A 25,195-nucleotide genomic window follows, 5' to 3' on the forward strand; every position below is an offset into this window, starting at 1 on the left:
TTCGCTACAAATGAGACCAACATGCAACTTCTATTGCAGCCAATCCAGACACCAGCCCTATAATATAATGCCAATCGGGAAATCAGGGAATTGTTTCAGACGATGTTTCTGATTTTGTTTTTGATAAAGGTCTTAAATTTCATTCATAATGGTCTTAAAAAGGTCTTAAAAAGTCTTAAATTTGACATGGTCAAACCTGTAGAAATCCTGAAAAACTCTCCCAAGCAAAGAACCCATCAGGGGCCAGTACTGTATCTTATCATCAATCGAATAAATTCATTGTCACAGCACTTGATTATTATTATTATTTCTTTTTTTTAAGGAAAAATGGTTTGTGTGAGCCACTGTTGTGTCTTCTGGGTCAGTGTTTTGTGTGTATGCACAGCTCCGGGGTTCCTGAGATCCTCATTGGCTGAGATCCTCGGGCCTTTTATTGACTCTCATCAGCTCCTTTAACTCGGGAGCCGTTAGTGAGTGAAATGAAAAGAATTTCTTTCCATTCTTCTGCTGTGGGGCTGTTGTGTTGTGACTGAGCAGAGAATGGCTTCCAGATGTGCTCCATATGGCTTCCCTTATATAAAAAGTGACCTCTGTCTCTCTGCCTGGCCCGGTCAGAACACTCGGGGGATGGAAGTGAAAACGGATTTATTAACTTCTCACTAACAAATGAGATGTCACCGTGACAAACAGGCAGACGTTGGCTTTGCATTTGAAAGCGGCCCTGATGAGACGTGGCCCTCAGGGTGATGAGGAGTCAGGATGTACGATGCTGCCGTCTGCTGGCCATTCATCCAATCATCTCCTTTTAACCCTTGGTTTTTCTTCCCGTCGACCACGCAACTTTTCGTTAAATTCTGGGTCTAAATTTGAAATGAAAACTTTTTCAACCTTTTGTTGTTCTTGTTCGACACTTGTCACTTTTCCTGATGTTTTTGTTGATTTTCTTCCACGTTTGTTGTCACTATTTAACATTTTTGTCAATTTGTTTCAGCGAATTTTTGCCAGGTTCGGAAAAAGGTGACAAAAAACCTGGCAAAAAGTGAACTTTTTTCAGCGATTTTGTTTTCTGTTTTTATTGATTTTTCCTACCCAGCGTGTGAAGCTTGTTCCAACATTTTTGTCACTTTTTTCAACGTTCTTTTGTCATTGTTTTTCTTCAAATGCTATAAAATTAAATAAAACACCCAAATTCAATAAAAGTACTGAACTGATCATTTATTTTACCTGTGAAGAGTAATGGTTGTATGGAACCATCCACGTTAGTTTCTTTGACAATTTGGTGGAAAGAAACCCAAAATTGTGATATGGAAACTTTTTTTAAAAATGGGTCAAATGGAAGTTTTCACAGCAGACATGTTGACTTGTCATAGCAGGAAAAGCACAGCTGAAATTGATAACCTTAACGATGGCTCAGTTCCATCAAGTGTCCCAGTAAGATATTTCAGCGGGTGATGCACAATACCAGGGTCTCTCCTAAGTGGAATGCAGCCATCAGTAATGGTTTAATACCAGGACCTCTCCTAAGTGGAATGCAGCCATCATTAATGGTTTAATACCAGGGTCTCTCCTAAGTGGAATGCAGCCATCATTAATGGTTTAATACCAGGACCTCTCCTAAGTGGAATGCAGCCATCAGTAATGGTTTAATACCAGGACCTCTCCTAAGTGGAATGCAGCCATCAGTAATGGTTTAATACCAGGACCTCTCCTAAGTGGAATGCAGCCATCAGTAATGGTTTAATACCAGGGTCTCTCCTAAGTGGAATGCAGCCATCAGTAATGGTTTAATACCAGGGTCTCTCCTAAGTGGAATGCAGCCATCAGTAATGGTTTAATACCAGGACCTCTCCTAAGTGGAATGCAGCCATCAGTAATGGTTTAATACCAGGGTCTCTCCTAAGTGGAATGCAGCCATCATTAATGGTTTAATACCAGGACCTCTCCTAAGTGGAATGCAGCCATCAGTAATGGTTTAATACCAGGGTCTCTCCTAAGTGGAATGCAGCCATCATTAATGGTTTAATACCAGGACCTCTCCTAAGTGGAATGCAGCCATCAGTAATGGTTTAATACCAGGACCTCTCCTAAGTGGAATGCAGCCATCAGTAATGGTTTAATACCAGGACCTCTCCTAAGTGGAATGCAGCCATCATTAATGGTTTAATACCAGGACCTCTCCTAAGTGGAATGCAGCCATCAGTAATGGTTTAATACCAGGGTCTCTCCTAAGTGGAATGCAGCCATCAGTAATGGTTTAATACCAGGGTCTCTCCTAAGTGGAATGCAGCCATCAGTAATGGTTTAATACCAGGGTCTCTCCTAAGTGGAATGCAGCCATCAGTAATGGTTTTAAATACACCTGTGATTTTCCTGTTATGACATGTCAACATGTCTGCCGTGAAAAAGGTCCATTAGACCTGAGGACAACAGGAGGCTTACATGTGTTAGACTAGTACCCTTTATTTAGATATAGGGCACTATGTTAGAGTAGTACCTATATTAGCCCTATCTTTAGGGCACTATGTTAGAGTGTATGATGCTGCCATCTGCTGGCCATTTGTCGGCTCATCTCCTTTTAACCCTCGGGTTTGACCCATTTTCAAAGTTTATTTATATCAGAAATATGGGATTCTTTCAAAAATAACATGCATGTACGTTGTATGGAACCCATACAACATTCTTCGCAGGTGAAATGAATGATTTCTTCCATTGAATTTGGGGTGTTTTATTCAATTTTATAGCATTTGAAAAAAAAAAACAGTTTGAACTGGTTTTAAACAGTCTCCTGACTTAACTTTGACATAAACCAGTCTGTGATCCACTCAACATCCGCTGATGTCAACTATTAGTCAAACATAATTCATCATTTCTTCTTTTTTTAAACTCCAAATTTAGTTGTAATGTCATTTAAATTAGGTTTATTGACCGTGAATTTTAAAAAAGCATAGAAAAAAAGCGACAAAAGCGTCTGAAAAGGCCCCAAAAAAAGTTAATTTTCAATTTTGACCTGGAAGGAAGACAAGTTGATGGTCGATGGGAAGACAAAACAAGGGTTAAACTAGAAGAAAGAAGAATCCTCTGTTCCACAGATAGACAGATAGATAGATAGATAGATAGATAGATAGATAGATAGATAGATAGATAGATAGATAGATAGATAGATAGATAGAGCGATTGATAGATAGATCAATAGATAGATACATAGATAGATACATAGATCGATAGATAGATAGAGCGATAGATTGATAGATAGATAGATAGACACACACACAGACAGACAGATAGATAGATAAACCAATTCAAATGATGAAATAGCAGGTAGAAACATAACTATCTCCTAAGTTTTACTTAGAATGTATATATATAATTTGGCCTAAATACTTACTAGTTAGGCCTACTATCTCAAAACATATATGTCTCTTCTCATATATATGTGACTAATTTCCTCAAATTTACAATTCATGATGACTTGTGATTTGCATGTTTTGACTTAGTATCATAACGTTTTGATTTTCTGAGTATTTTATTTTGTTTTACCATATTTGTTATTTTGTATTACCATACTCTTTGTTTTCTTCCCCTGTCTAAATATGTTTCAATAATAGATAAATAGACTATACTAACTGAAGTTTTTGGAATGGAGAAATAATAGACTATTCCGACCACACGGTGTCGCTGCTCAGCTCTGTGTTCGCCTTTCCAGTGGGAACTGGACCTGCTCGCTCACCGTCGACAGTTTGAATAAACTTTATTGGTAGCGGTCCTTGGCGTACCATATCAAACATGGGGGCACGAGTTGCACGTATGTTCAGAAATTTCAACCTAGAAAACCGGGTACACCGAGAAATCTCCAAGGAGAAGCCGCGAGTAGCACCCCGACACGAGACCGGCCTCCCGCCCTCCGCCGCCAGCTCTGAAGGTTAGCTTTTATCAAATATATATTCTGTATTCTGTTAGGGACAGCCTCTGACGTAACTGAACGATTTAAGCTGTGGGATGAAGTTTCCCTGTTGGAAGTCGCTTTGGATAAAAGCGTCAGCTAAATGACATGGAATGGAATGGAATGGAATGGAATGGAATGGAATGTAACGAGCATGTTGTGTGTTTCAGCCGCGGAGACCGCGGAGACCGTGAACCGGAGGAACGAGCCTCTGCTGACCCTGCTCCGGGCCGTGTATGTGGAGTCTACAGACCCTGCAGCAGCAGAGGTCAGGCCGGGGACGCTGGATTATTATTATTATTATTATTATTATTATTATTATTATTATTATTTGCAAACTTTACAAATATGTTATACAGTGTTTAGACAATTCGGCATCGTACTTACAAAACATATCAAAAAAGAAGGTAAAAAAAGACAGAAAACATTACGAAATATAGAAAATATAATACAAAAAAAGGTGAAATGAATGTATTTCCTTGAAACAATCTTGCAGTACACCAGCTATATAAATACTTCTCATTATTAATCATTTTGATAGACTAAACAATATTTCTGAAATTCAATTCTGAAGTGATTTAAAGAGTAAAAAATGTTTCCTTATGGATATGAAATTTCCATTTGTGTATTGTTTGGTTTTTGTTATCTAGTTCAGGCTGGGTGACTCTGTCTCTTTGAATGGCTCTAATGATGAATGATAGGGGTGGGAAAAAATCGTATATATGGGGATTTTGTTTTTATGACAATTCTTAAAAATATTTTTTTTATTTACCTAAATATTTCTGTATACGGTACTGCTGATGGCGACTACATCATACCCGTTTCCTGCAAAACAGACGGAAAGCAGAAAATCCATCTTATGTTCTTCTTTACAAAGTAAATAAACGTCCGACTGACGTGATGTTCATAGTTCAACTATCAATTTTTAGAAATATCTCATGACATCTTTTCTCTATAAGTGTATTATTCAACTTTTGTGTTTGTCAAAGAAGGAAAAGAAAAATCACAATACTCAATAATATCGATAATAGCAGAAGCTCAGTCACACTGCTGTTACTCTGCATAGAGCTGGCTGTTTCAAATAAAGGGAAGAAGACCCCTGATCAAAGAGGTTGTTCGCAGGCTAACGTTCAGTTATGAGAAGCTGCTTAGGCCAAAATTGAATACTTAACTTGCACATACTGTACATGAGTACATGTGAAGTATAGAGCTGGGCGATATGGAGAAAATTAGATTTTGTTTTCCAAATACATCGCTATCGATATTGCAACGATATTGTAGAGTTGACAACTGGTGCTTTCACAAAATATTAACACAATGAGATTTTAGATAAATAATCATCAATGTGGTAAATGGTTTCAAGTGACATTATAGAGAAAAAATAAATCTTTATTCCCGCTATAAACAACACAAAAATAGTGTTAAAACAAATCTGTAATTCTTTAAATGATAATCCCTCAAAATGTTTCATAACAAATTTTCTAAGAGAATTGAGTTAGCATGTTCTTGTTATTATCAGTTTAGACAACGTAATTGTATATCACGATATCAATATATGATTTCATCACGGTATGATTCCATTGACAGACAATAAATTATAATTTTTTTTTTTTGTGTGTGTGTGTGTGTGTGTGTGTGTGTGTGTGTGTGTGTGTGTGTGTGTGTGTGTGTGTGTGTGTGTGTGTGTGAGAAGTATGCATGTAGGTGCAAGTTCAGTACCAGTAATAATGTATGTGCAAATGAAGTATTCAATTTGGCCTAGGCGGCTACTCGTATTCAATGATTGGATGATAGAAAGTGAATTCATGTTGGAAGTAAATGTGGTGACATGAAGTCAGTCCTTATAGTATAAACATCAGGACCCCCCCATAGACTGTAAAAAAATAGGGGCCCTCACGTTTGTTAATAAAAGATGTACTTTAACGTTTAAATGTATTTTGGCCATTTGCGGACAACACTCCATAACAAGCTTTAAAAACTCGCTCATTTGACATTATGGCCTCGAAAATTGATACAGCTAGCATGCTAACGAAAAGTTGCTATCTGAAATCTAAAATGTAATTACAAATAGCAGTGTGGTTTGATTAAATGTTGTGTGTATTTTGCAAAACCGTATTTTAGGCTCATTTCCTTCTGCTTAATCTTCTCACAGGCACCAAAGGAAGTGGCGGCGGATAAAGCAGCGGAGCGGCGGCCGCTGAGGTTCCGTTTACCGGGGGACGTTTACGGCCTGGTGGAGCTCACAGACGTTCCTAAAGGCAAGCTGACCATCGCTGAGGCTCTGAAGGCCCTGAGCAGCCACCGCCGTCAGCCCCAGACATGGACGCCGCATAAGATCGCTCAGGAATATTCTCTGGACTTGAAGGACACAAAAGCTCTTCTAGAGTTCTTCATCCCCTTCCAGGTTCAGATCATACCACCCAAGTCTGAAAATGCCAAGCAGATCAAGGCTTCGTAGGACTGCACTGTAGGAGAATGGTAGACAGTCAACAAAATATGACTCCCTCCACTTATTTATGTACATAAATGCATCGCATTGGGAGAGTCCCTCAAGTTTCTCGAGCCTGGGGTCTGGACCCAATGTGGGGTTTCTAGATATGTAGATGGACTCATGGGATGTGTCTTAGGTTTTACTGATATATAGCCAATCTTGGAACCCGTCAGCTATCGGTCAAATGATGATTCAGCCTGTGGGGGGGAAACGGTCAATATTTCTGGTGTTCCGGTGCAGCCAGCAGATACCCGGGCCAAGTTAAAGTCTACAGCTGGGCCTTATGGATCATATATCAAATATCACAATATTTTTGACCAAGCGCATCAATGTCGATAATGTAGGGTTGACTATTGGTGCTTTCACAAAATATTAACACAATGAGAGTTTTGATAAATAATCACCAATAACGTGGATACAATGACTAAGCGGTAAAGGTAAATAACAACAGCTAGTAGGTCTGGTAAGTTCAGAATATACATCACTTTACTGTAAAGCAGCCTTTAAAACCAGGGAAAGGCAACACTTGTTACATCACGATATCCAAAATGTAAGACGATACCTAGCCTCACGTATCATTGTCGATATAATATTGATATATTTCCCACCCCTAGTTGAAATTGAGAGACGATGTCTCTATAAACAGATATCTGCATATTAAAAAAAGTCAAATCCTAGCTGATGGGTTCCCAGATTGCATTTCGGCAAATGCATTCCGCCTCCTTTGCTCTCCATGTGGACTGTTTACCTGCATGCAACCAAAGCCCGCTCAAACGTGATTGGTCACTACTACTCGGGCTCCAAGCCCAAACTAGAACACTTCCAATACCAAAATCTTGTCCCGTTGCCTTCAGATGCAGATATCTGTTTGTAGAGATTAATATATAGCAAATGAAAATAATCAAATTAATAAAGAAGTACAAATATTTAATCGTTATCATTGTGTCTTTATAATCCTTTCGAAGATTCTTCTAGTACAATACAAAAGTATTCATGCACAATTTCTGATGAGACTTTTGGAACCCTGGTTCCTCGCTTGAGCTTTCCTTCCGAGACTGAGAGAAGGAAATCTCATGTCTGTGCTGGAGCCTAGCTTAGCATAACGATTGGTCGGAATATAAATTCTTCCAGCACATAACTTCCTCTTAAACTACAAATAGTTTTTACATTTCTCTTTGTAAGCAGATCAAACAAAGGAGCTACCATGTTAATCAGTCAGCTTTATGGTGTGTGTTATTTCCATAGACAGTGTATATATAAGAATGGACAACCAGACCCAGTGTCTCTGGACGGAGACCAGTGAAGGATATTAGAAGTCACTTTTCCAGTGCTGGCTGAGCGTTACTGATTGGGAATGATTGAGATTTCTCTCGGCACAGCTACCAGAAGACTTCACACTTTCAGACAGGTTGCTCACGTCACATCTACGTCTTCAAGCTCAGTTGGAGGCTGCTCAGTAACGCTCAGCCAGCACCGGGAAAGAGACTTCTGATATCCTTCACTGGTCTCGTACAGAGACACGGGGTCTGCTGGTCCATTCTTATATACCGTCTATGGACGTGTCCCCCTAGGGTTACTCTGGAGGACTGCAGGGGGTACGTGTCCCCCTAGGGTTACTCTGGAGGACTGCAGGGGGTACGTGTCCCCCTAGGGTTACTCTGGAGGACTGCAGGGGGTACGTGTCCCCCTAGGGTTACTCTGGAGGACTGCAGGGGGTACGTGACATTTTTTTGCAAAATGTTTTTCAGTTCCAAGGCTGTAGTTACTTCTATTGTCTAATTTTTTTTTTCTCAAAGTTTGTCGTTTTTTTTTTCAAAGTTTGTCGCTTATTTGAATTTTTTGTCACTTTTGTCGCCCCAGTGTTGCCTTTCCTTCTTTCTTTTGTTTTTTTTTCGACGTTTTTATTACTATTTTCGACTTCCTTCTTTCTACCGTCGAGTTTTTTGTGATCAACTTTTTTATTGGCACCTTCAAACATACAAAACTAATGTCACAATGTGTGACCGGTAGTAGCAGACCGGTGGTGCACAGAACAGTTAAACACAAATTGAACAAGAACAAAAACCCTCTCCTACCCCCTTGTCCTTTTTATTTTTTTTAAGATTTTGTCGTCTTGTTCCATCAGCATTTAAATGTTTTCCAGGTACAAGGCTGTTGTTTAGTAAAAAAAACTGTTCAAAGGGGGAACATTATTGAAATAAGCTTGAGAACCAGTGGTGTAGAAGACTGTAGACTAGAGGTGTTGAAATGAAATTGATGGATTGAATTGTGGACATGGACGATGCTGCATCAATAATCGGCAGGCTCATAATCGATTATTAATGTTTACAATTTAATGTCGGCCTAACAACATTTCTGTTTACATATTCTGTCATATTCTGTTTTGCACATTCAGGAAGTGCCATGTGCTCAGTGCTGTAGTTTTATGTATCCAATTTATTTAGTATTAGAGCACTGCAGAATGTTTGGTTTTTGAAGCTTGAAAAGCTATGAATTAAATATCCTACATGGCTTTAATAGATAAAATGTATGATTGAATTGAATCGCTGACATGATAATCGTAACATCTGTCGAGCAAAAACAATATAGCATAATACATAGCCTTTTATTTCAAGATGATATGTAAAAGATTCTTTGTTTGAAGCATGTTTGTTTTATCAGTTATTAATTTGTCTTGTTGCTACAGAGGTTTGTGATCCAATCCATTTTAATATTTGGGTGTTTGCCAAGTACAGAATGAGTACATGGCTATGAGCCTAACCATGGAGCACCTGTAGCCTAGATTGGGCATCGAGAACCAGTTCCAACTTGGAATCTTTAAAAAAAAAAAATTTGGATTAGAATACGATCATTTGTTCCAAATTTAACACAAGTAACTAACTGTTGTGTTGCAGCCATGGAGCAGTAGTGTGGCCTTATTGATGTTGAAAAACCCGGTAAAACTGTAAATCACCATTGAATAAAAATACAATTTTCCTCTTATCCACTACCTGTGAAATAAGCAAGTGACCCTGTCAAGGACCAAGCAGTAAAACAGGAGGCTATTGAAAAAGTGGGTTTTTATTTACCAAAAAAATGCATAAAACAATATAAACCAAGAACTTAAAATCTAGGCCTCTAAAATAGGTCAACTCAATATAACTTAAACCAAAAATAGCGACATAGATGTGAACTCAACAAAACTGACACATAAGACAAAAAGGGAACATATATATATATACACACACAAACTTGGCCAAACCAAATAACACACAGGGGTAAACCAAAATGGAAATAATTGCAACTAATACAAATAAACCCAACCTAAATCCCCCCTCCAGCATGACATCTGATGGTACGGCCTAATTGGCAGGCCATAGTATATAACAGTCCTTCACCCTTGGCCACGCCTTTTCTGCACCAGGAAGGACCTCCCCACCAGCATGGTAACAAAGACAGAAAAGAATGATGAATATAACAAAAACCTTACAATGTAAGTATAAGTTTGGAGTGTGTCTGACTGCACAATAAATTAATGTGTACTAAAAAGCATGGGGTGAAATTGTGTACCATATTACCATTGCTGGCTGTTTAACCTGTGTGGCTTAGGCCATCACAGACCCATTTCAACTCCACCCCTCAAAGAACCGGAATCAAAAGTAGGAATTGGAATCAGAATTGTTCTATCAAAACGATGCCCAACCCTACTTACAAGGTATATAATAATAATTTATGATAGCATTCTTCAGAGGGAAGGTTTTGTGTCCATCTGTCTTTTACAGGCTAACACAGACATTGGGTTCCAACAGCACATGCCCAGTAGATCATTTGGACCGGCTTTTGGATAAAGAAAGAAAATGAAGTCAGTAGCTAACAAAGACTGAGAACTCGAGCTCAGACTCCACTACGGATTCCACTAAGTGGTAGGCAAACAGTGGGCCATATCCGGCCTGCCAGCAAACATATTTAGCTGAAATTTTCCCTTTCATAGTTTACATCAAACCATTTACAGGGTTGTGCTCAGCACATCATGGTCACAACTGATTAAAGGGATCCTTATCAGGTAAAAAAAAACAGCTGATAAATGGTTCCCAGCACCTGACTGGGAACGATACAGAGAGGATTACCAACGGCCGCTGGGGCAGATGAACTCACGCTAGTCTCGTTACTGGAAGGAGGCTACAATAAAACCTTCATGAGTAAAAAGTCAATACTTATCTCACTCACCTGTGTAGACCTGCATAAACATGTAGAAAGTGATATTTCAGTCTGCTCAGTCCACTCTTGTCCACTGCGCTGTTTTATGCAAACACTGCTCTACTCTGCAAATGGCAAACAAGCTAAAACAAAAGCTGTCGGTTTGTAGTCTAACTGTTTCTCAGTTTGCCGGCAATCTTGAAATTTGGACAAATTCTTATGAACTTAACTGCTGGCTGAGGGAACCATCCTCTCTGCTGGAGCAGTAAATCTATGGATGTATTAAGACCAAAACAGATGCACGTGGCTACTTAATATGCATGTGAATGACGCAACCATTATGTTTGCGTTTTTCATTCTTGATGATGATGCTGGTTGTATTATTTTGAAACAACATTGTTTCATTGCAAATGAGGCATACATGACGAGTGCATAGCCTGCTTATCCGTCCATTCATCGTTAAAGCTGGGCTTTTCCACGTCAACTTTTCGCTGCATATTACAACAATGTTTCCATAATCACAGACTTTAACCATGACTCCTCAGTGAACTGCCTCCTAGTCTGAGATCTTTCTCTATTAAAGAGCCAGTTATCATTATGGAGTTTTCATGTTTTTAGGAGTTTGCTCATACTAATACATGTAAAAAAAAAAAGAAATATATATATAGCATTAATTCAGCAAGAAAGTGAACATTTCAAACAAGAATAGGCATATTAGGTATATGGAGTGTCTGCTTAGAAATATTCTGGCCCTTGGAAAAATGTAGTTTAAAACAACACCAAAGTTAAAAATTTTCCCAAATGACATATTAACTGTTGTAATTTATGTTGAACAAATGTGACAAACACAGACCCTATTTTTCTGAATTGAAAAGCTTGGTAAAAAGCCTAGCTCATCCAGTGCTCCTCCAACGTTAGAATTGCAAGTTAATTAGACAGGGGAAAGCAGGAATACAGGAACCTTTGGATAAGGTAATATCAACTCAACCAACCACGCTTGGTAAATATGGCTTTTTAATTATTTATTTTTTTGTGCTATTTGTTGTATGTTGTTCACTGCTGCAAAGCCAATCGCCCCTCTGGGGACTAATAAAGTTCGATGACGTTCCACTTCCAGAATTGCTCCGGTGCCGACGGAAATTCTGCCTCTCATTTTCGGCCGGATGTCCGTCCCCTTCCTCTGTCTTTGTGTTGGCGTTCTAACCTCCGATGGATTTGTGAGGACTATGGTTAACTGCTTCTCAGATCTCTGCAGTAGAGTCAGGATCGGGCCGAATTTTTCTGTCCGAGGCCGAAACCCGGCCCGAGCCCGACAGGTATTAAGAAATTTGTGTCCGAGCCCGACCCGAGCCCGACACAGTTAAAATCTCATTTTTTCCTCATACTAATGACACATGTAGGCTACGTTTGTTTGTGTGGAAAGCCCGCTTTTGTTAAGCAACTGTAGGAAGGCATTCGGAAATGTCAACAGATGAGCGCATCAGCGCACACGGGGCAACAAGCGCACGTTAATCAGCTGTTAAAATGTTCAGTGTGTTCACCTTTCCTGATCGCTTCGTTTCCGACTGTGATCAGAAAACCAGGGGAGACTCGTTACCTCCAGGGCGCACGTTAGGTTAGAACATGAATAACCACTAACTCTGCTCCGGTTGCATCTACAACACGTCTGCTTCCTCTTTCTCTCTCTCTCTTCTGCCCACTTACCACACACACACACACACACACACACACACACACGCACATGCACATGCACTAAGCTCTCTTAAAATGAGCCGCAGCACCATTTTACAACAAATGCCTTATCGCGCTGATGTGACCGAGCCCGACCCCACCCCGACCATCATTTCTAAATATCTGTCCGAACCCGGCCCGGCCCGTCGGGTACCGTCGGGACCCGTTGGGACCCGTTGGCCTCGGGTCGGGTATCCATGCCTTACTCTGCAGGGTAAATCCAGACAGCTAGCTAGACTATCTGTCCAATCGGAGTTTTCTGTTGCACAACTAAAACTACTTTTGAACGTACACATGTTCCACCAAAACTAGTTCCTTCCTGAGACTATTCAGCAGAGACACCGTGGCTCCATGCAGAGCTTAGCCCCGCCCAAGACAATTGTGATTGGTTTAAAGAAATGCCAATAAACCAGAGCACGTTTTTCTCCCATCTAGGAATGCTGTGTGGACTAGCCAGACCTTCCTCCGCAGCGCTGTGGAGAAAGGTCTGGCAAAGCGAGAGGAGACTTGATCAAAGACCAGTTTATGCTTGATGCGATGATCATTCAGTTTTTACTTTGAATTTAAATATAATTTTCTTCAAGTTATCTGGGAGCTGTTTTTACAATCCGTTGACAGAAATAAACTATTTGAAGAATGAACTTGGCACTTTTAAAAAATAAAAGATTATTTTTTTTATTTTGTGTTGTATCCCTAATTTATAGTTGTCTTATGGGTTGTGGGAATTAGCAATATGTTTCACCTTCAGCTGGGGTCAACATGTTTCTGCCCTGTAACCAGTAATAATCAGTGTTGTGTTGAAATCATTTTAAAATAATGTTCATAGCTCAACCACACAGTAAACAACATTGTGACAGCACTGAGCTGACTTTTGCAATCCGGTCCATTTGTCGTCTTTCCCATCACACATCCGCACGTGCCCAAAAAAAGTCCTTCCTCCAACCAAGCCACGCCCTTTTGGACAGTTTGTCGTTTCTATTGGACGAGGCTGAAAATAGGGCGTAAACCGTGAGAAGTCTGCTTCTGCCCATGCAACTGGCTGCTGCTGCTGTCAGTTATCACTGAATACAAAGCTGCGTCAAACTCACTGAGAGGGCGCGAGTGCTGCCCGACGCTTGGCTGTTCTGCCTTCAAAATAAGAGTAAAGCAAACTATTTAAAAAAAATTAAAAAAGCTTCTCTGGAAAAATGTAATTAATATAAACATGCTGAGGGGAATCATGGCACTTAGTACAAAATGAAGCTGCAGCTAGGCTATATATAAAAAAATGATATGGTGGTATATGTGACTCGAAAACAATGTAGCTGGAAGTCATTTAAACTGAAGCACTTGCTGATATACATCTTCTGTTTTTTTTACTGCATTAGATATGACGAAACATTGTGGTCTAATAGTCTTAACTTGCATTGCACAGAATTATTCTACATTCTTGCTACATTGGCCTTTGTCATGCTGATTATGCAATAATCGTCTGACTCTACTCCTTATTTTGAAAGTCCAGACAGGAAGTGCTGTTTGTTTAGGCTCGTTGCCTTGCCGGACTATCCGATATTTGGGAGTGTAGTTTGTAACAGTGTGCTGATTATTTGGGCTACATAGGCTGATACGCTCAGTGATGGATGAGGGTCCGCCTACATATCACATCTGTATGAAGGAAAATGATGAAAAGAAGCATAATATTGACTCGCTTTATAAACAGCGCTGCCTCTCTCGCACTCCCCTGGAAACAAAGCGAGATTAACCGAACGCAGATTTGACTTAACTACGACTTAAACTGTGTCTGTATAACGTTATAGTGGCGTCGCCGGGCGGCTGTCGCACCGTTAAAACTCCGCAGCTCCAGGGCCTAACGTTACATACTGAAAAGGCCTGCTCGTCTGGTAGAACAACTGTTTGCTGTCTTGACTACAACGAGGAGGAGACGGCAGTTTTTTGGGGGCGAGGAGATGCACCATATGGAGGACTGAGCTCGAGGCACTTCGCCCGCTACTGAGCGACCGACATGGGAGAACGAAGCAGGTAATATCCGTTTGAACCCAACCAGATGTCTTTCGACGACACGATTAAAAAAAAAAAAAAACCAAACATTATTTCTCAAATATGGTGGCTAAATCCCGAAAATGAAGACTCAAAATCATGTACGTTAGTTCCAAACAGCCGCTGCTCTCGGGAGGGAAACTCTCCGCGGACTCTCTTGTTCGTCGTCTCAACCATTTTGGTGGCAACAAGGACGCAGCCGAGGCTGTAAACGTTCCAAAAACAACATCGGTTTCTAAAGGAGCTCCTGGCAGCCAGGCTGTCCGAGTAAAGAACTGCTGGGGCTGGCCTCAATTGATCTTATTGGTTATCGATGAAGTGAAGGCGCGGTGGGAATGAGGTGGGATTTCTTTTTGCTTTGGATTTGCCCGACATTTGAGTCAATTACCCAGACACCTGAGCTATGTCTCTCCCGGATTTAGCACCGCCAAGAGCTGTTAAAAGGCTCTGATGTGATTTGCCTTGTGAATATAGTTTTAAATCTGATCTATTCTGTCATCCAGGGACACCAGCATCGTGCGTCTACAAATGGCCACTGGCTAGCTTATAGGAATTAGTTATGGTCCGAATGCTGCACTGATTTATAGGCTATATTCTACGGCAACACACACCAAACTGAATACAAAAAGTGAACAAGTTTACTCTTTACACTGTAAGGATCCCTATGAGCATCTGAGTACCTAATTGTGATATTGTATCACTGCTGAATAATAGATGTTGAACTTTAAATGCCACTGAAATATGATTTTAAATGTTTAGATCTTTCTAATGGTTTAGACTTAGACTTCTCTTTATTGATCCTTTTGGGATGACTCCCGCAAGAAAATTAGATTTCCAGCAGCAGATTTCAGCAGCTTACAAAACACTTAGAAAATAAAGAGGTAGTTTGAATTAGAGCTGCTATGCAACTATTAAATTAAACACTATTTTGACAATCGGTTTGAGCCATTTTATACGAAAAAAATGTAAATAATCTATGAATCTAGCTTCTTAAATGTGAATATGTTCTAGTTTCTTCTATCCTCTGGGACAGTAAAGTGAATATCTTTTGAGTTGTGGACAAAAGAAGACATTTGAGGACGTCATCTTGGGCTTTTGGAAACACTGATCCACATTTTTCACCATTTTAATTTTTAACGTTTTATAGATCAAACAACTATTCGATTAATCGGCAATGAAAATAACACTAGGTGCAGCCCAAGTTTGAATTCTGCTCAAAGTTTTGCACATTCAGAAACAAAGTATATCTGAATAGGGTCCACAAATTACATATTTACCTTTTTGGGTGAAAGAACATACAGTATGTATCGAGTCACTCAAATTCATCATGTAATCAAGTGACATTGGATTTATTAAATTTTGACAGCAAAATTGAACAATTTTTAATTCAAACAAATCCCCATTATTAGAATATTACATTATTTTCTTTTTGTGCAGTATTTGAAATTGTGAATAAAAAGGAACATTGCTACAATTACCTATTCAGTTGTTTATAGAAAATATATTTTTTACGGCCTTTCTTTGCTTCTATATCTATCAGGGTTTCTGCAGGGGGCTTTAAAAGTCTAAAATTTCAAAATAAAATTGTTAGGCTTTAAAAAGTCAGATTTTCCTACGTCCATGCAACGCCTCTAATGTTAATTTAGTTTTGATTCTGTGGTGTTGTGGTTCTTTCTGTCGCTAGTCCAAATATAATTTCACTGTATTATAACTCCAAATGAGACCAACATGTAACTTCTATTGCAGCCAATCAGCTTTTGTGTTATTGGCGCGAGTCTCTTTCAGATTGTACCACAGACATAAAACCGATTTTATTCTTCAGCTGTGAGCAAGTACTTGGCTTGAAAGTTAGGGCTCAGTTGGTGTTGTGATACAGGTCTTAAATATCATTCATAATGGTCTTTAAAAGCTTTAAATTTGACTTGTTGAAACCTGCAGAAACTCTGGTCTATATACTCAGACTTATCTCAATCCATACCAAATGTGTTAAGGAAGATTTATTAATTGTATTAATTTAAATTTTACCAATACGTTTTTTTCCACAGATACTATATTATAGAGTCTGCTGTAACTATTCATCTCCAGCAGAAATCATTTCCCCCCACAGTAACCTCATCAGTGTTGACCAATGCCACCTGAAACCAATAAGGTCCACTCTGACAGGTTGTTATTGCCAAAAACTAGCAAATCTTACCATCGTGGGTTAGGGTTAGGGTGAACCCTAACAATAGGCAGGTACCAGTACACATTGTCTCCTTATTATACTTCCTAGTGACTCAAGGTTACAAGATGTGGCTGAAAAGCTCTCAGCAGATTCTCTCTGCAAACCTCCGTTGCATAATTGCATTGCCACATGAGGTATTTGAACAATTCCCACCCAGTCTTTTAGAATGTCAAGTACCCAATCATTCATTTTATTTTTTTATCTGCAGGTTTACTTGATTGCTTGGAAGCTAAAGTGGCTATTTTAACATTTTAGGTCACTCCAACCCCTAAAGGAAGGGAAAGAGATGTAGTATTACCTTCCACGAAGAGTTAGACTGCTGCACAGTATGGTCAGTGCTGTAATTAGGATCGGGCATCAAGAACCAAAGCTTTATTTTACATTGAAAAACTGGGAATCACCATTGAATTAAAATGTTCCTTGTATTTGTGAAATAAGCATGTGACCCGTTTGAACTCCACCCCTCAAAGAATCGGAATCGAGCATCAATAAAAAACGGAATCAAAAGGAAGAATCAGAATTGTTCCCATCCAAATGATGCCCTGACCCATGTCTGTATATGGATGTGAGGTGAATGGAGCAGGAAGAAGGCTGACATTAAACCAGAATTCAGCAGATAATAGGCTTGTTGTCGTCGTCGTATGAATAAAGCAAAGTCTTCCCCTCCTCCCAGCTGCCAGCCGGTTTATCTCCTGACTACAGCCTGTTCTCTCTCCGCTGGCTTTGTGACACGAGATAACGCTATCTGTTGAATGGCTACATATCAAAGCAGAATCCAACCTGTGTTTTAACACCACATAAAGGGCTGATGTGCACTCTTCTCATAATAATGGCCTATAATTGTATTTGCTTGATTTTTAAACCCACACAGGACTACAAATTATGAAAGAAAACTTCATGTATGTGCAAATGAAAATGGACTCTTTTATTTATTTATTTTTTTGCAGCATGTTCATTATTTGGCATTTGCTGCTTAGCCATTGTAAATGATGCCAGGCAGCCTGAAATAACAGTGTCCAATGTTTATACAAGTGATAAGGGGTTTTATTGTCCCCAGCTGAACGCTGGCTGTTGGTTACCGGCAGCAGGTAGGAACACTTTAACATTTCAGGCAAACAGAAGAGACGTTTTATTTCTTTTTAGGCACGTTTTCCAGTCGCTTTTTTGTTTATAATATACTTCAACATTTTAGGAAATACCCTTTTCTCTGGGATGCAATGAGAAGATTAATAGCACTGACAGTCTGTGTGTTAAGTAGGGCTGCTCCATTATGGAAATGAATCATAATTACGATTATTTTGGTCAACATTGAAATCCCGATTATTCAACATGATGACGCGGTGACTGTTGGAAAGCGGTTTCAATTATTTAACCTAAACAGTGAAACAAATCAACAGTGAAAACGGCTTGAACTGTTACATTTCCCCTTATGCTTTTTCTCTTTTAACTTTTATTTTCATTCACAATATTAATCTGTTTTTGTGATCATTAGGATTAGGATTCCTCACGATTAAAATGTCGTTTCATTGCACAGCTCTTGTGGTAAGTACTGAGCTGTTGTCAGGACAGACATTTCCGTATACAAACAGAAATGTAAAAATTACAATTTGTATTTTCAGAGGAAGTTGTGCAAAGTAACAGCAGTGTATTCATCTTCTGGTGGTCTACTGGCTACAGTGTGGTTTTCCAGATCCAGTCAGTGAGCACAGGTTTTTAGCTCTGGCGTCCATACAGGCTTGATGATACAAACCTGGCAACCTCGCCGTGACCACAACACTCTTAACCCCCTAAATCCCACTCGGTGTGTCTGCGTCGCTTCGGCCGGCCACGGCCATTGGCGCGATCGTGATTTCACCAGACGTGATGCAGCGCGTTTCAGAAGCAGAAAATAAGCACTAGGTCCATTTTAGACAGAGCTGCACAGGCAGGACAGGAAGTAGAACGGCAAGAGCATCCAGTCAATTCTCAAAAGAAACACCCTTTGCAGACCCTCGATGGTACTTTATATCACACCACTTCACTATGAATAGGGTTGGGCATCGTTTGGATTTTAACGATTCTGATTCCAATTCCGATTCTTCCTTTCGATTCCGGTTCATATCGATTCTCGGTTCCGATTCATTGAGTGGTGGAGTTGAAACGTGTCACATGCTTATTTCACAAATAAGAGGAACGTTTTATTTTGATTCAAAGGTGGGTTGCAGTTTGACAGGGCTTTTTCAATGTAAAATAAAGCCACACTAGAGCACCGCTTACTGTGCTCCACGGCTGCAACACAACAAGCGCCTGGTCGCTATGGAAACCAAAACTTACACATGTTAAATTTGAAACCCACGATCAGATTTGAAACCAAATCCTCCAAACGATTCCAAACGATTCCAATCAAGAAACGATTCAGATGGAATTATAATTTTTGAAACGATTCCGAGTAGGAATCGGTTCTCGATGTCCATCCCTAAAACTATGAATGAAAAACACAACTTAAAATACAAGTATAAAAAGTATTTCACTATAAAAACAGTAAGAATAAGCTAAACAAATAAATAATCTAGTCCGAAAGGGAGTAGGATGAAGAAGCAAAATGCTTTTCTTGTCCTACCCTCTTTGAAATGTCCATACCTTTTACATCTTTAATTATAAAGTTATAATTTTTATCATTATTATATTTGATAATTTGAACCTGGGGCACTGCCAGGGACTCTGCCTACATGGGGCGCATACCCTACTGGTTGAGCTAGAGGTTGCCCCTAAACATTCTCTATTTGAACAACTGAAACAGCCATATATCTTTGATCCATGTCGTTCATGACTGCACTAAATGGAAGAAACCATTCCACTGTGAAGACTTCCTTACCTTTTATGGTAGAAGCACAAATATCCAGGAGAAAGAACCAAATCTGAAAGTCGGGCAGGCAAAACCCTGTGCTTCTGAAATGCTCCCCATGTGGTATGAAAACCCAGGCACAGCCAGAACACGGCGCATCTGCGCCCGGTGGAATCCCAGCCCAAGAAGCGCCGAGATACAGTTCCTGTCCACACCTCCCTCGTAAAATTACAAATTGTGGTTCTTGTAGATTAAACAAATGAGTTGCAAAGCTCTACCTAATACACTGACATGGGATTGGTATAGATCTTTTCACCTATCTCACTCACTTTCAAAGTGAATCTGTGTGTTTCCCAAAATGTTGAACTATTACTTTGACTTTATTTACTTCAAATGTGTATAGCATTCAGATTAATGTCAAATTCTGAATTCATTTGCCTGAAGGTCCTCAAACTCTTTCAGCTTACCCTACACACATTTGCATATGTACTCAGTTGTAAAAAAGACTACAAAAACCAAGGGAAGACTTCGGTGTGCCAAGTTCCACGGTTCATTTTAGCTTTAGTCGTCATGACGCTGTAATTGAGTTTGTCATGCTTTGATACAAGTTGAACAAATTGTGATCAGCTTCTGTAAAAAGGAAGGGAAGTAGTCCGCATATAAATCAGTTGGAAATGTCTGTAAAGCAAATTCAAACACTTTGAAACTATATTTAGCATCTAAACACTGCTTTCAGTGTCAAAAATAATAATTGGTCATATTCTGGTAGACTCTGCAGGTTTGAGAGAGATGGCCGTGTGAATTAATTGGGGAGATGCAGGCATATTACCCTGACTGGATTACAGACTGTCACTGCCATAACAACTCCAAGGGAATTTTTAATTAAAATGATGCTAGCGTGTAATGTGGTTTCACATGCTCTTTTTCATCTCCTTGGCATTGACTACATTTTTGTGTCTATATTAGGGTCTCACAGCCATGAGGACGCCGCCATGTTGCCTTGAGCTGGGGATACCTGCACCTATGGCATCATGGTTAGCGTGAGCTCAGCAGCAACGATGCCGGTTCACCCTGGGGAAGAATGGTTCACTCCACTACTGTTCCCCTTCCAGAGGCAGGGGACACTAACGCCAGTCTCTCCCGCCTCGTTACGGGGCTGCTGAACCTTTCCGAGAGGCCGCCGATGGAGAACGTCTCCGCGGAGTCGGCCACGCCGACGGCGAAGGCCCCGGCGAGCCTGCGAGGCGTCGGCCTACCGCTGCAGGTCTTCTTCTGCTTCGCCATGGTCGCCATCCTGCTTCTGGCCCTGTTGGGAAACATGGTGGTGTGCTTGATGGTGTACCAGAGATCGGCCATGCGCTCGGCCATCAACATCCTCTTGGCGAGCCTGGCGTTTGCGGACATGATGCTGGCCATCCTGAACATGCCCTTCGCCCTGGTCACCGTCATGACCACCCAGTGGATTTTCGGAGACGTTTTCTGTCGAGTTTCGGCCATGCTCTTCTGGTTCTTTGTGATGGAGGGCGTGGCCATACTGCTTATAATAAGCATAGACCGTTTTCTTATTATTGTCCAGAAGCAAGATAAGCTGAGCCCACAGAGAGCTAAAGTGCTCATAGTGGTCACATGGGGACTCTCTTTGGTTTTCTGTTTCCCGCTGGCTGTTGGTTCCCCTCCCCTACAGATCCCTCCCAGGGCCCCTCAGTGTGTGTTTGGCTACAGCGTTGAGCCTGGTTACCACACTTACGTATTGATCCTACTGCTAGTCTTCTTCTTCCTACCTTTCATGGTCATGCTGTACACGTTTATGGGGATCCTGAACACCATCCGCCACAACGCCATCCGCATCCACAGCCACACGGACAGCATCTGTCTGAGCCAGGCCAGCAAACTGGGCCTGCTGAGCCTCCAGAGGCCCTTCCAAATGAACATCGACATGAGCTTCAAGACCCGTGCCTTCACCACCATCCTCATCCTCTTCTCTGTGTTTACAGTGTGCTGGGCGCCTTTCACTGCCTACAGTCTGGTAGCTACCTTCAGTGACGGCTTCTACCACAAAGACAGCTTTTTCCAAATCAGCACATGGGTCCTGTGGTTGTGCTACCTCAAGTCAGCCCTCAACCCTCTCATTTACTACTGGCGGATCAAGAAGTTCCGCGATGCCTGCCTCGACCTGATGCCCAAGTACTTCAAGTTTCTTCCTCAGCTGCCGGGCAACACCAAGAGGCGCATCCAGCCGAGCGCCGTGTACGTGTGCGGAGAGCATCGCTCTGTGGTCTGAAGGAAAAGTCCACCCTCAACACTGTTAAAACGCATCTTTACATAATGTACCATGCAGTTCCGGGCCCGTTTTGTTGTTTGGTGATATACTTCTCTCGGCATGTGTTCAGAACCAAAAAAAACAGCACTGCATTATAAAATAGGCAAGGGGCTGCTGCTGCTACAGGCACCAGAGAGAAAATGAAATGCATCTGGGAGTTTAAAGGCTCTTCAGATACTGAAGCATCTGTGCACCATGGTTTATGATATTATTAGATTTTTTTATACCTCTGTATTGTTTGAATTTTTTTTTGTATTTTTTTTAAAGATTATTTTTGGGGGCTTTTCTGCCTTTAATGGACAGGACAGGTGTGAAAGGGGAGAGGGGGGGACGACCCTGGACCGCTGTGTCGAGGCATAAACCTCTAAACGTGTGCGCCTGCTCTTCCCACTAAGCCAACCCGGCCACGTTTTAAATTTTTTTTTGCCATGCTAGCTGAGCTTCCGTGCGGAAACAGTACATTCTTGATCCCTTACTTTAGGAACATAAACATTCTTTTCTACAAAATCCTTCTTTTTTTATTTTACAAAAGAAGCCAACTTGTCAAGTGTTAAATCTAAACGGCTAAACAACAACTTTGCCTAAATAAAATACAGCTTAAAATTAGAAAGATGTTAAAGTAAAATGGGATACTAAATGTCTGTGATAAAATAATCTAAAAAAATAAAAAAAAAAATTTTGTTTTAAAAAATAGTAATGCAATTTAAAAAAAATATAAATAAGCAAGAGCAGAGTGCCGGATTTTCCTTATTTCCAAGTTTGTGATGTTTTCCAACCTGCGCAGAAGAATTGTTGGATGTGCAAATTTTTAAATTCGAAAAGCTTTTGGTACTTGATAGAAATGTACCACAGATACAGTGTGCTAAAATAATTTATTCATCATATTCTGTCTTGGCAGCTGTGAGGTAGAGTTAGACTGCATGTATTTGACCAATTACGGTACATGGATGTTGATATTGCGGCGATATTGTAGGGTTGACTATTGGTGCTTTTAATAAAATATTAACATAAGATTTTTTATAAATAATCACCAATAATGTGGATACCATGACTATGTGGGTAAAGACAAATAGAGCTAGTACAGCTAGTAAGTCTGATAAGTTCAGAAAATGACATCACTTTACTGTAATGCAGCCTTTAAAACCAGGAAAAGGCTCATATCATGATATTACGATATCCAAAATTGGGGGGGGAGGGGGTCCTCCCCCAGGAAATTTTGAGTGTCAAAGACTTAATTTCCTGCATTTTGATACATTTTCAGCACAACTTTATGGTGAAAACCTCTTAATTTATGTCAAGGAAAACACAAAATTCTAAATAAATAAAATATGAACGGCATAACAGTTACTTTTTTACCAAGAAGGAATGTTTTTGCCACGAATTTCCTTTTGCGCTGGCTAAAACCTCTTTTGGGGGTCAGGGTCAATCTTTTATTTTTATAACCGGACAGCCTTTCATTTCCTTGCTGGTGCTCCGTGCATTGACACCCCCTGCAGTGTTTTAACGCAGTGCTGATAGCGTTCTGACTTACAGATTCACTCTGTGTGTGTGTGTGTGTGTGTGTGTGTGTGTGTGTGTGTGTGTGTGTGTGTGTGTGTGTGTGTGTGTGTGTGTGTGTGTGTGTGTGTGTGTGTGTGTGTGTGTGTGTGTGTGTGTGTGTGTGTGTGTGTGTGTGAAGATTCTCAATCGGCCATGGGATGCCAGATTGGTCAAGGCAGCTGGACTCACTGTGTGGAAGACGTTTTTTCTTTTGCATCTAACCAAAGAGGCTTCATCACTGCTGAAACCTCCAGCTTTAATTTCTCTCATTGTGGCCAAGTTTAAAAGATATTTGCTTCCCATATTGAAAAGGGGAAAACATGGTGGCTGTACTGAAAGTAGTTGCAGTCCCGTGCTTAGTTTTCTATAAGATGGGAGTTGATGTGTTTGGGACTTGAATCCTGACGCAACATATTTGCTTGTCTTGTACACTGGAAGTCCAGTTGCCCTAAAGTCTGTGCAGATTCTTTCATTCAGTTTATTGTATTTCACGAAGTACCAACTGAGGCAGCTGGCTGCTTTGTCTCTGTCTCAAATAGCAGACCAAACCACCGGTACGTTGGCCTTTTGATTAAGTAATTGTAGATAAACAACCATATATCTCTTTAAAGCCCAGTTCAGACCAAAGATTCGCGACGAGAGGAAAGTTTCAGCGGTCTGAACCGGCCCGTCTCAGCTCGACTCAGACCAGCTGATGGCATCGTGCGACTCAGCTGGTGGAGTCTGCAGAGGCTGGTTTTAGAACGTAAGAGATGTCTTGTGTTTCAACAGCCAATAGAGAAGTCTGCTTGTAATCTGCTACAATAAAATGATCCATAATCCATTTTATTTCTGTTACAAACTGTTAACGGAGCCTCCATGTGCGCCAACAAGCACGTACGGTGGAGCGAGCTAGAGAGAGGGAGCTCCTAGGACAAATCAGGGAATCGCAGAAATAAAACATGTTTTCGCCGATTCACCACTAGAGATGTACAGTAACTGTAGCAAGCATCTCACTATCCCTGACGTTATCCACATTCACATTTAGAGGCAACAAATGATATATTTAGCTACAAAAAGTACAAAGATTGGTTGCTCTGGAGAGGATACACCATCTCATGTCGTCACATTGGTGTGAACTGGCAGCTTTCACAACGCTGCAGACAGAGTTATAAGTTATAACTCGTCTCGAATCTTTGGTCTGAACTGGGCTTAATAGACTTGGTACCTTTTACAGAATGCTTTTTTTTTTTCTTTCTAGTTGCATGTTGTCTAAACCCAAGCAACCGCCTAAATACAGTGAAAAACTGTCCGAATTATTGTTCAAGTCAGGAGATATCAAGAATACAAAACTACCTGATGCCACCTTTCGATACTTGACAGTTTTTAGATTTTGGTTCTACCGACACATTGCTTTCGGTGTTAAATGTATTTAAAGTTGATACCCAGCTCTACTCGGTAGACCAGAATGCAGTGCAGCAACGAGACATTTCCAGCTCAGAATCCAACCGTGGATGAACTTGCTGTGTCGAACTCAGACTTTAAAAAGAAATGAATTTGCGATGCGTCCAAAACAAACGCAATCCTGGACAAAATACATTTCCCTCGAAACGTACTTAAGAAAGCAGTTTGGTTGTATGGGAATATCATTTTTATTAGACAGGGCTGTAGCTATGGCTAAGGCTCTTTCTCCACCAGCTCAACCCAAAATATGACTTCTTCTCTGAGGGTGATGCATTCTCATTCTGGGTAATAAAGGAAACATTTGAAGTGAAGTAGTCGACTGAAGGAAACCATAAAGGCAAACCAAGGCTTTTAGAACTCGTGGAATGCACTGAATGGCACGTACTGTCTGAGGGTATAAACGGGTGAGTTTTTTTTCCTTTCATAGTGTTCTGTTTGTTGAAGACAGACGCTGCTGGGTTTGACTTGAC

General features: G+C 40.5%; 2 protein-coding genes across 2 annotated transcripts; both read left to right on the plus strand.

Moving 5' to 3' along the window:
- The first annotated feature begins 3,744 nt into the window (after window positions 1–3,744).
- ndufaf4 (NADH:ubiquinone oxidoreductase complex assembly factor 4) lies at window positions 3,745–7,362 on the plus strand. Its single transcript, XM_039782816.1, has 3 exons — window positions 3,745–3,919; window positions 4,111–4,208; window positions 6,093–7,362. Exons 1-3 carry the CDS (start codon window positions 3,784–3,786, stop codon window positions 6,396–6,398), a joined length of 540 nt encoding a protein of 179 aa, XP_039638750.1. The 5' UTR covers window positions 3,745–3,783; the 3' UTR covers window positions 6,399–7,362.
- Window positions 7,363–13,903: 6,541 nt separating this feature from the next.
- gpr63 (G protein-coupled receptor 63) lies at window positions 13,904–22,397 on the plus strand. Its single transcript, XM_039782207.1, has 2 exons — window positions 13,904–14,357; window positions 20,390–22,397. Exon 2 carries the CDS (start codon window positions 20,505–20,507, stop codon window positions 21,702–21,704), a length of 1,200 nt encoding a protein of 399 aa, XP_039638141.1. The 5' UTR covers window positions 13,904–14,357; window positions 20,390–20,504; the 3' UTR covers window positions 21,705–22,397.
- Window positions 22,398–25,195: the final 2,798 nt, after the last annotated feature.

Source organism: Perca fluviatilis, chromosome 18, assembly GCF_010015445.1.
Source record: "Perca fluviatilis chromosome 18, GENO_Pfluv_1.0, whole genome shotgun sequence".
NCBI classification, from domain to species: Eukaryota; Metazoa; Chordata; class Actinopteri; order Perciformes; family Percidae; genus Perca; species Perca fluviatilis.

Excerpts from the sequence above, each read along its gene's own strand:
- gpr63 (XM_039782207.1), top strand. The coding sequence starts at position 20,505 with ATGGTTCACTCCACTACTGTTCCCCTTCCAGAGGCAGGGGACACTAAC.
- ndufaf4 (XM_039782816.1), top strand. The coding sequence starts at position 3,784 with ATGGGGGCACGAGTTGCACGTATGTTCAGAAATTTCAACCTAGAAAAC. Across the intron at positions 3,920-4,110 it reads CTCCGCCGCCAGCTCTGAAG|CCGCGGAGACCGCGGAGACC; the intron begins GTTAGCTTTTAT and ends TGTGTGTTTCAG. Across the intron at positions 4,209-6,092 it reads CAGACCCTGCAGCAGCAGAG|GCACCAAAGGAAGTGGCGGC; the intron begins GTCAGGCCGGGG and ends ATCTTCTCACAG.